This window comes from Mandrillus leucophaeus, unplaced genomic scaffold (genome assembly GCF_000951045.1).
Source record: "Mandrillus leucophaeus isolate KB7577 unplaced genomic scaffold, Mleu.le_1.0 Scaffold295, whole genome shotgun sequence".
Lineage (NCBI taxonomy): Eukaryota > Metazoa > Chordata > Mammalia > Primates > Cercopithecidae > Mandrillus > Mandrillus leucophaeus.
This window is the reverse complement of record NW_012103087.1, coordinates 208,913-220,651: the sequence shown is the minus strand read 5'-3', so window position 1 is coordinate 220,651 and position 11,739 is coordinate 208,913. Positions and strand designations below refer to the sequence as shown.

Genomic DNA, 11,739 nt, shown 5'->3' with positions numbered 1-11,739 from the left:
TCATATTGGTCAGGCTGGTCTCGAACTCCTGACCTCAGATGATCCACCTGCCTCGGCCTCCCAAAGTGCTGGGATTACAGGTGTGAGCCACTGCACCTGGCCACGTTATGTATCTTTTGCATACATGTGGATGCTTCAAAGTATGTTACGCTGTCATGACTAATAAAACAAATTAAAAGCATCACTTAATTCTAAGTAGTTGTCACTACTATCTTTAATCAATGGATAGTGCAAGGCCAAAATGACCGTGGGCAGTGTAGGAGGTAGGACTGGGAGAGATCAGCTTTTCCTAGGTATCTGAAAGACTTGGAGAGCTCTGCCACGAAGCCTTCGTCCACAGGCATCCTGGCGGCACAGCCAGACCAGACAGGGTGTGGCAATGGCACTGCCCTGCTTCCACCCTCACCATCCCAGCACGGCTCCCCCAGGCTCTTCACTTACACATTCTTTCATGTGTGTCCTCTCCAGGGCATCCCAAATCTGGTCTTCAGTGTACTGGTTGAAGGGGTCCAAATTTGATCTAGGGAGAAACACAGGAATTTCTCAGTGGTCCCGCCTTGAAGCGACCTACTGGCAAAGGCTGTCTGTGGAAGATGTTTAACACACATGCACGGGGAGAGAAGACTCCAAACCCTGACGATCACAGACGGCTCATTCCCCAGCCAGCCAGATGGGAGCTCTGACTGCACACTGGGCCAACTCCTCATCTCCATAAAACTTGATTTATTCTTTTATTATTTTTACTATGTAAATAATACTAGTTATAGAACAATTTATAAATGCAAATATTGGCAAATATCCTTCTAGATTTTTTCCTGTGCATGTATTTGTTAAAATACATCTTTCAGGTGGGTGCGATGGCTCGTGCTTGTAATCCCAGCACTTTGGGAGGCCGAGGCAGGTGGATTACTAGAGGTCAGGAGGTCAAGACCAGCCTGGCCAACATGGTGAAACCCTGTCTCTACTAAAAACACAAAAATTAGCCAGGCGTGGTGGTGGGCGCCTGTAATCCCAGCTACTCGGGAGGCTGAGGCAGGAGAATTGCTTTAACCTGGGAGGCAGAGGTTGCAGTGTGCCGAGATCACACCACTGCACTCCAGCCTGGGCGACAGAGTGAGACTCCATCTCAATAAATAAAACAAAATAAAATAAAATACATCTCTCCGTACATACAAACTTAGAAAAGCACCCTCTTTCTCTTGGTCTACCTGGTTCACAGCCCTGTCATTGAGCATGGGGCTCCACGACAGCTGGCCTGACCAGGAAAAGAAACTGATCCAGTAAAGGGTGGAGGAAGAAGGAGAGAGAGAATAAAGGACAAGTCAAGAAAAAGGAAATTTCCTGGCACAGAAGACCAGTTTGGGGGCCATTTTTGCTTACTGTGCCAACAGTATCTACCTCAAGGAAATCAGAGGTGATACCAAAAGAACGAGACTAGATTTTTTTTTTTTTAGTCTCTGTAACCCAGACTAGAATGCAGTGGTATAATCTCGGTTCACTGCAACGTCTTCCTCCTGAGATCCAGCTATCCTCCCACCTAAGCCTCTTGAGTAGCTGGGACTACAGGCGCACACCATGTTATTTTTATATTTTTTTGTAGAGATGGGTTCTGCTATGTTGCCCAGGCTGGTCTCAAATTCCAGCGCTCAAGCTCAAGTGATTAGCCTACCTTGGCCTCCCAAAATGCTGGGATTACAGGCATGAGCCACTGTGCCCGGCCAGGACTAGAAATGTTTAGGACAGGAAAAAATTATCTTTGCCACTGAGGATGAGGGTGGAGAGCTGGTGGTGGAACAGGTATTTGGTGGAAAACTGGGATGTTAACAATAATTGTGGATGTCTTGTCTTGATCTACACATAACATTTGGAGGTCTAATAATCTGAAAAGTATTAAGAATAATTTGCTTTGCTCATAAAATTATGCCTGGCATGTGGGAAACAGGAAAATCTCTGGGAGAAACATGGACTTTTGCTCTATGCCACACACCTGTCTCCATACCTGGGGTTACTAATTACAGGCATGCAAATACAATCACGTCATTATCACAGAACTCTGGTGAGAGGGGGAGAGCCGGCCGGCACTGCCTCATTTCTGCTTTTTGGGCGTCTCTCGATCTCCTGGGAGATTCTGACCCGCCCTGCTCTCCAGTGCCTCTTGCCCTTTGCACAGCATTTTTCCCGCTTGGAAACATGCTCACTTCTCACTACCCCTGGCCTAGGAAGTGTTGTTTAATACTATACAGTTTAATGGGTTGAACTGTGTCTCCCCAAGAGACACCTAAGTACCTAAGAATGTGACCTTATTTGGAAATAGGGTAATTTGCAGATGTAATTAGTTGAGATGAGGTCATACCACAGTAATAGAGAAGGGTGGGCCCTTAATCTCATATGACTGGTCCTTATGAGAGATGGCCATGTGAAGGCAGAGAAACACTGGGAGGGCATCATGTGACAATGGAGGCAGAGGCCAGAGGGTGCATCCGCAAGCCAAGGAATGCCAAAGATGGCCTCAACTACCAGAAGCTGGAAGAGGCAAGGAAGGGTCCTCCCCTACAGGTTTCACTGGCAGCATGGCCCAACTGACACTTTGATTTTAGACTTCCAGCCCCCGGAACTGTGAGATAGTAAATTTCTGTTGTTTGAAACCATCTAGTTTGTGGCTTAAACTGTTTGTGACAGCCCCAGGATACAAATACAGCGAGTAAGTCCATCAGATGCCGCTGGATGAAACAGCAGGCATGGAGTCCCCCGTCATCCACAAGGGTATGCTTCAGGGAGCCCTGGTAGATGCCTCAAACCACAAATAGTACTGAACTCTATAAATGCCAAGTTTTTTTTCCCTATATATACATACCTATGATAAAGTTTAATTTATAAATTAGGCACAGTAAGAGATTAACAATAATGAAATCAAATAATTATAACAATATGCTGTAATGAACATGATTTGACTGTGGTCTGTCTCTCACAAAATATAGTATGTAATATTTTTGGACCCCGCTTGATCATGGGTAACTGAAACTGCAGAAAGTGAAACCATGGAGAAGCAGGAACTGCTGTACACAAAAGTGCAGCCTCCTGCCCACTGAGTAGCTGGCCCTATCAGATTTTCTATGGGTGAATATGACAACAAGCATAACATTCTTATTTTTTGAGCCAGAGTCTTACTCTGTCACCCAGGCTCGAGTGCAGTAGCATCTCAGCTCACTGCAACCTCTGCCCCACCCCCCAGGTTCAAGCAATTTTTGTGCCTCAGCCTCCCAAGAAGCAGGGACTACAGGTGTGCGCCACCACACCTGGCTAACTTGTATTTTTTGGTAGACACGGTTTCCCCATGTTGGCCAGGCTGGTCTCGAACTCCAGATCTCAGGTGATCCATCTGCCTTGGCTTCCCAAAGTGTTGGGATTACAGGTGTGAGCCATTGTGCCCAGCCCAGGCTTAATATTCAATTCACCCAGGTCCATCACACCGGCTGAAGGAGCTTCAGACCACTAAACAATGGGTTCCAGATAGAAAAGGAATGTTTGCATACACTGGTAGGTGGTACACAGTAAGGCAGACCAGACCCACCTCAACAGGGAGCTTAATCAGGAATGGAAAAATATCTTCCCTCATTAGAGAAGCCAGATGGTCCTGGGTCTGACCCACAGACAGAAATGAAAGCAAAGTTATGCATCCACTTAATCAAACGGTTTCAGTTAAGCGATTGGATAGAAAAGTGTCTGAACATGAGGGCAGTTATTTTTAACAATCAGAACCCCTGGAGTCCTAGCTTGCCAAAAGTACATTTTCATCTTTGGTTCTTTATATTTTATTTTTAGCAATAGTCAACACTGACCACTGCTAAATGAAGCCAAGACTGTCTCCCAAAGTGTGAGACAATACAGTAATTCACCCTGGACATAGTAGAAAACACTGTAGTAAACCACGCTGCCCTGTCATCTGTGCTGGGTGCTTCTAGCAGCCTCAGTCTTCAGAGCAGGAGATTTTGGGACTCACGTACCTTCTTCTATCAGGAAGCTAAAGGAAACCTTATTTTGAGGTATGCAGAAATGTGGACTGATTGTGGCTTTTAGTTGTTAAGAGTCAGATTAGGTGAAAAAAGTTAAGAGCAAAAGTAGAGCAAATAAAAAAGACTAGAGAGAAAGGCATAGATTGGGTGACTTTCTTTTTTCGTTTTTGAGATGAGGAAGGCAGATGAGACTTTGAAGATGCTGGGAAAAGAAATGTAACTAAAGGTCAAGATCCATAAAGAGGCAAGTCTGTTTTTTGGAGAGATGGAATATCAAGGTTGTGGTTAATAGTGGGGTCGTGACACATGCTTCAGGAGGCAACGCAGTGAGTGTAGTGAGTAGAGCCAGCCAGCCAGCCAGCCTGGGTTCAAATTGTAGTTCTACCACTTTTAGCTGTGTGTCTTTGGGCAAATTACTCTCACTCTCTGGATTTCAGTTTCATCATCTATATAAAATAGGCATAAAGGCCAAGGGCGGTGTCTCACGCCTATAATCCCAGCACTTTGGGAGGCAGAGTTGGGAGAATCTCTTGAGCTCAGGAGTTTAAGACTAGCCTGGGCAACACAGTGAAACCTCACTATTTTGTAAAGTAAAATATGCATAACAATGGTGTCTGTCTCATGAAGTTTTGAGCATTTGTTAAATACAATTAAGATGGTTATGACAGGTGGGACACGGTGGCTCATGGCTAATCCTAGCACTTTGGAAGGCCAAGGTGGGCAGATCACCTGAGGTCAGGAGTTCAAGACCAGACTGGCCAACAATGTGAAACCCCATCTCTACTAAAAATACAGAAATTAGCCAGGTGTGGTGGCGGGTGCCTGTAATCCCAGCTACTGGGGAGGCTGAGGCAGGAGAACTGCTTGAACCTGGGAGGTGGAGGCTGCAGTGAGCAGAGATCATGTCACTGCACTCCAACCTGGGTGACAAAGTGAGACTCCGCCTCAAAAAAAAAAAAAAAAAAAATTAGCAGATCAAAAGGAGAGGGCAACTGAAGAAAAAGAAATGCGAACACTGTTTCTTGCTAATGAATGGGCACCAGGCAGAAGTGCTCCGAGTAGACAAGGTACCCGTCACTCACAGGGGACCAAGACTCAAGAGAGACCACAGTGACAGCTGGGGACAGTTCATCCTCAGCCTAGCCAGGCTCCGGACAGTCCTCAGGATGAAAAACACTCCAGCTGTGGGGGACAGGACAGAGGCCAGGGCTGGGTTTCCTGGGTCCAGGAAGCACAGGAAGCTCTGGGAGAAGGTGGGGAAAGCTAGGGCCATGAGACAGAGGCCAGCAAAAGTGTTTTAGGGCCTGGATGAAAAGGGGGCTCTCTTCTTGGAGCCAATCATGAGGGCAAAACAGTAGAGATCTGCAGAAACACAGGCTGGAGAACTCAGGCCCACACAGGCACGTAAGGGAGGGCTGGGATGCAGGTACTAGAATGGATCAACACTCTGGCTAATCTAGGAAGGGGTGTGGTCCAACATGATCTGGCCTATGATTTAGATTAATTATATTAGTACACAGAACAACTCAGAAATTTATATCTTGTGACTTTCTGAGTTTTGTTGGTTTGATTTTGGTTTTACCTTGCTTTTCCTCTAAGAGATCCTTTCAAGTTTTAATTGTTTGTAGGTGTCTCAAGAAGAGGTACCCACCCTCAATACTGGCTAATGGTGGTGGAGGCGCAGTTTCCAGATTCAGAGTCTCTAGGAGGTAGCTGAGGAAACAGCTCGTGTATCCTGCCTTTGCCTTGGGAAACTCATCATAGGCTTTCTATCTTCTAAGAAAAGCAAAAGAATACCAGCCGGGTGTGGTGGTTCACGCCTGTAATTCCAGCACTTTGGGAGGCTGAGGTGGGCAGATCACCTGAGGTCAGGAGTTCGAGACCAGCCTGGCCAACATGGTGAAACCTCATCTCTACTAGCTGGGCATGGTGGCCCGTGCCTGTGGTCCCAGCGACTCAGGAGGCTGAGGCACGCAAATCACTTGAACCCAGGAGGCAGAGGTTGCAGTGAGCTGAAACTCCAGCCTGGGCGACAGAGCGAGACTCTGTCTCAAAAACAAATGAATACCAAGAGCTGAATATTTTCTGGGATCCGTAAGAACCCTGACAGGATAAAAGGAAACCTTAGGGGATAAAGGACAAGTCTGGCATTTAATTTTTCCTCAGTGTCTACTACTGACTAAAAAGCCAAAATTAGAGCTGGCAGAAAATTTAACTGAAACGATTTTCTCACTTTGCACAGCTGACTTCCTAAGCTGCACTCTAAGCTCAGTAGCTACAAACCCAGGACAGCAGTGTACCAACTACTGAGTTAGCCACAAAGCAGCCAACATTTCTTTCTCTGGAGATAAATGATTCCAATTCCACTAAAGCTACAGGTCTATGATGTTCTATCCACACCAGCTGCACATGCCCACGGTCAATTCTTTTTCTTTAAACGTTTTATATTATTTTAAAAAGCAGAGACGCGGTCTCACAATGTTGCCCAGGCTGGTCTCAAACTCCTGAGCTTAAGTGATCCTCCCGCCTCAGCCTCCCAAAGTGCTAGGATTATAGGCATGAGCCACTACGCCTGGCATCGTGGTCAATTCTTAACCACTAACTCTAGAAGCTCCCAATTCACAAACCCAAATGAAATGCTATAAAATTTTTAAATTAAAACTGAGGCTTCTTGGTGGCAGCATTTTCTCAAATTTAACATGCTTTATTTCTTAATTCTCTTCCAAATGATGATTAAAAAAAATAGTTCTTATGGCCAAAAACAAGTATCGTAAGGCCAATTTTTTTTTTTCAAGGTGTTCCTGTGGCATTTAAATATAGAGAGATTTATGGGAAAAGCCAATCAGGCAACATTTTCCTTATTTATTTATTTATTTAGAGATGGAGTTTCACTCTTGTTACCCAGGCTGGAGTGCAATGGCACGATCTCAGCTTAATACAACCTCTGCCTCCCGGGTTCAAGTGATTCTCCTGTCTCAGCCTCCCAAGTAGCTGGGATTACAGGCATGTGCCACCACGCCTGGATAATTCTGTATTTTCAGTAGAGAGGGGTTTCTCCATGTTGGTCAGGATGGTCTCAAATTTCCGACCTCAGGTGATCCACCTGCCTCAGCCTCCCAAAGTGCTGGGATTACAGGCATGAGCCACCACACCTAGCCAATAAACTCTACTTTTCTTCTGATATCGCTTGTCTGACCTTATTACCTCAATACCCAAAGAGAATGGTTTATTATCAACCACAGATACAGTGCATGCTGTCCAGATTCAATTACAGAAATACCAAAATAAACATACCCTAGGGTGTTGACTCTACACAAACACAGGTGAGAATTCTGCTGATTTACTACTATGGACTACAGGTTTGTGTGCCCCTAGAATTAAATTGTTGAAACACTGACCCCAATGTGATGGTATCTGGAGGTGGGGCTGTAAGGAGGGGTTTAGATGAGATCATGGTTTAGATGAGATCATGAGGGTGGGGCCTCAAGAAGAGGAGACACAAGAGCTCTCCTTTCCGAGGGCACACACCATAGGCACACACCGAGGAAAGGCCACGTGAGGACAGAACAAGACAGCCATCTGCAAACCAGGAAGAGGGCCTTCAGCAGACACCCATCCCGGCCTTCCCAGCCTCCAGAACTGAGAGAAATAAATTTCTGTTGTTTAAGCCACCCAGTCTATGGTATGTTGTTATATACAGCAGCCTGAGCAGACTAAGGTATCTACCAAAGTTCCTTGAGTTCAAATGCCATTTCCAAAGGTAGAGGGGATAGTTTTAAAACAAGTCTGAACACTGCCTATGATTATTTGAAATCAGGTTGGTACCAATTTTTCTGAAAACTGCTAAAAATTACTTTTAGAATGATTTTTTAATAGGGACACAAATGATGGAAATCCACTGTTTTTAGGAGGGAGAAGCTTAAGGGTAAAGGTAGGATCAGGTAAGCTTAGGAAAGATAATGTGATGCTTTCTCCTTGGTCTGTTTTAATAGGCCAAGAAGAGGGATTTTATCTCTGGCATCTTGGCAGATTTCAGAAAGTGACACAATTCCAGAGTATCAAAGAAGACACTAGAAAACGAAATAACAAAAGGAGTAATAACGCCTGAAAGCCACCATTGGAACTGGAACTTTTGGCCGGGTACAGTGGCTCACGCCTGTAATCCTAGCTCTTTGGGAGGCCGAGGCGGATGGATCACTTGAGGTCAGGAGTTTAAGACCAGCCTGGCCAACATAGTGAAACCTCATCTCTACTAAAAATACAAAAATTAGCTGGGCGTGGGGGAGGGCGCCTGTAATCCAAGCTACTCAGGAGGCTGTGGCAGGAGAAATCACTTGAACCCAGGAGGCGAAGGTTGCTTTGAGCCAAGATCGTGCCACTGTACTTCAGCTTGGGCAACAGAGTGAGACTCCAACTCAAAAAAAAAACAAAAACTGCAACTTTTAGCGCACCTAGGAGAGATGACAGAATGGAGTGGGAGGCAGGTGAGGATGATGTTGTTGGGGCTGATGACAGCAGCCACCATTTGCCAAATGCTTACCATTTGCCAGGCCCTGTGCTTATATAATGTACATGAACTTACTCAACCTTCACAGCAACAGATCTTTAAAGCATCCCCATCTTATGGGCAAGGAAACAGGCACAAGAGTGGTTAAATAACTTGTCCGAAGTCACGGAGCAGAGCTCTGAGCCCAGATCTCTCTGGTCTCTTCAGCGCTGTGCTACAGGCCTTCCTGTCCCCTTTAGTCAACCAAGTGGCGTGTGCAGTGGGGCTGCCTCTCCCTTCTGCACCAGCACGCACATGGTGTAGTGGGAAAAGCACCAGACTAGAGATGGCGAACTCATGGTCCCAGGGCGTAGTGCTAGCATCGTGTGGTCCCACGTGCCCACCCAGCCTCTAAGTGAGGCACGAGGCATGCACGTGCTCAAGTCCTCACCTGACAGTGCCACTAAACAGCACCGGCTCTTGAGGAATGATGGAGAGTTTGCTTCGGAGGTCGGCAAGGCCAATATCACTGATTCTCACTCCATCAATCTTGATGCAGCCTCCAGATAACTCCACCAGACGGAAGAGGGCCATCCCCAGCGAGGACTTCCCTGATGAGTCAGAAGACATGCGAGAGAGGAGCTGTTAGCAAATTCTGTGAGGACAATGCTGGTTTAGCCTCAGGGCAATGCCAACTGTTTTTCTATTTCTAGTCAGTTGTTATTTCAACTGATTAACTGAGATAATGTATAAAATGATAGAAAAAAGTGATTAACTTTCCTGAGATACAAGGCAGACACCTTCAAATTACACAGCTTCAGCCTGAGAAGGAGGGGAAGGGACCATTCCATTTTCATTTTTTTTGAGATGGAGTCTCGCTCTGTTGCCCAGGCTGGAGTGCAGTGGCACGATCTCGGCTCACTGCAACCTCCGCCTCCTAGGTTCAAGTGATTCTTCTGTCTCAGCCTCTCGAGTAGCTGGGACTACAGGCGCGTGCCACCACGCCCAAATAATTTTTGTGTTTTTAGTAGAGATGGGGTTTCACCATATTGGCCAGGTTGGTCTCCAACTCCTGACCTTGTGATCCACCCACCTCGGCCTCCCAAAGTGCTGGGATTATAGGCATGAGCCACTGTGCCTGGCCGACCATTCCATTTTCATGAAAGTAAAATGGAAAAATGCCTCCTGGTTACCTTAGGAACAGGTGCACAGAGCTGAATGCTCCTTAGGCAAAGTCAGGAGAACAGAGATCTTACAGCAAGCAGTTGAGGGGCAAACCAGAGGACAAGATGCCTTTTCTCTCCCTATCCCCTCATTACAGCTGAGAGAGAGAGACTAAGACAAGGCCTCTTGTTGCCACGGCAGCAGCTGGGGAATGGAAGAAGTTCCAGGGATAAACAAACTCGCACGGGAAGGAGGTTTTGCCTCGACTCAATGAGTGGCTGTCAATGGCTCTACTGTGACAGGAAACTATGGCAGAGAACAGGTTTGGGGGACCAGTGTTATTACAGTGGTCAGCAGAACCGGTTAACCGAATCTTCATTAGAAAAGTTTTACATAAGTAATATTAGATGACATCATCAAGCTCCCATAATCTTACTTCTATCATTTTGGGCACACTTCCTTTCAGTCTTTCCTCAGAGTTGAGATCATATCAGAAATGCAATATTGTAATTGCTTTTTTTCACTTAACACTGTATTGGCCAGGCATGGTGGTTCACGCCATCCAGCACTTTGGGAGGCTGAGGCGGGCGGATCACCTGAGGTCAGGAGTTCGAGACCAGCCTGGCCAACATGGCGAAACCCTATTTCTACTATAAATACAAAAATTAGCCAGGCATGGTGGCGGGTGCCTGTAATCCCAGCTACTCAGGAAGCTGAGGCAGGAGAATCGCTCGAACCTGGGAGGTGGAGGTCGCAGTGAGCCGAGATCACATCACTGCACTCCAGCCTGGGCAACAGAATGAGACTCTGTTTCAAACAAAACAAAACAAAACAAAAGCATTGTATAACAGGCAGTCAACCATTTTAGAAAACATTTTCAAGATACAATTTTAGTGGTTGCAATATTCCATCATGTGGACGTATTCTTGATCAATCAGCTTAGGGTGAACATTTAGTTTATGTAAAACTTATAATAACGTTGTGTCCTATATCTTAGTGCTGAAACTTCACTGCTACCTCAGACGATTTCCTTGGGAAAGAATCTTAGAACTGAAACTACCATGTCAAAGGATATAAACATTTAAAAGGTGCTCTCTCTATAGTGCCAAAAAGAAAATAAGTTTGCCATAGTCCTGTCTACCTTTCTGCAACTTGGTTCCATGGCTTAGATTTAGAACTACAGTGTTTTAGCTGTTGAATCATTTTCCTTGACCGAATGCCTGGTTCTTGACCCTCCTACCCTTCTTTTGCCTCCGTGTCGTAAAAGACCTCTCATGAGGGCCTCATCGAGATCACCATGATGCTCTCTCTTCAGCACTCATGGAGGGCACAAACAGCCCACCTTGCACCAGTGTCTACAGCCACAACCCTACTGTCAGGATCCGTCCCCTGGGCATACCTCTGTCTTACAGCCTAATGGGAACCTGAAAACACCCATAAAGCTTGGAAGAAGTAACACCCAGGAACTTGGACAAAGCTGTATTAGGAGAGTGTATTAGGACCCATCTTCCTAATGCAATAATCCCCACATGCTTCTACCAGAAACAAGTTAGGAAACCTGGTTTGTCTAGCAGCATAGTTCTTCTCCTAGAAATGAATGACTCCAGGCCGGTGGGCGCAGTGGTTCACTGTAATCCCAGCACTTTGGGAGGCCAAGGTGGGTGGATCACTTGAGGCCAGGAGTTTGAGACTAGCCTGGCAAACTTGGCAAAACCCGGTCTCCACTTTAAAAAAAAAAAAAAATTAGCTGGGCATGGTGGCATGTGCCTGTAATCCCAGCTACTCCAGAGCCGAGATCACACCACTGCACTCTAGCCTGGGCGACAGAGCGAGACTCTGTCTCTCAAAAAAAAAAAAAAAAAGAAATGAATGACTCTGTTCAGAGTTGGGGGACTCAGTTCCTGGCCCCTTTCCCAGATAGAAGAAGGGGAGGGAGACACCCCCTCTGGGCCAAGGCAGTGCTTTAAGAGCTAAGCTAAGGGAGCCAGGTGCAGTGGCTCACGCCTGTAATCCCAGCACTTTGGGAGGCCGAGGTGGGTGGATCACCTGAGGTCAGGAGTTTGAGACCAGCCTGGC

At 46.2% G+C, this 11,739-nt stretch overlaps 1 protein-coding gene across 1 annotated transcript in view; it reads right to left on the bottom strand.

Moving 5' to 3' along the window:
• ABCC5 (ATP-binding cassette, sub-family C (CFTR/MRP), member 5) overlaps positions 1 to 11,739 on the bottom strand; it is a 103,199-nt gene that overhangs the window by 9,590 nt on the left and 81,870 nt on the right. The window contains exons 26-27 of the mRNA XM_011986165.1: positions 8,951 to 9,141; positions 442 to 520 (exon numbers count right to left, since the gene is read on the bottom strand). Of these exons, the coding sequence (XP_011841555.1) occupies positions 442 to 520; positions 8,951 to 9,141 (270 nt within the window). The remainder of the gene's footprint in view (positions 1 to 441; positions 521 to 8,950; positions 9,142 to 11,739) is intronic.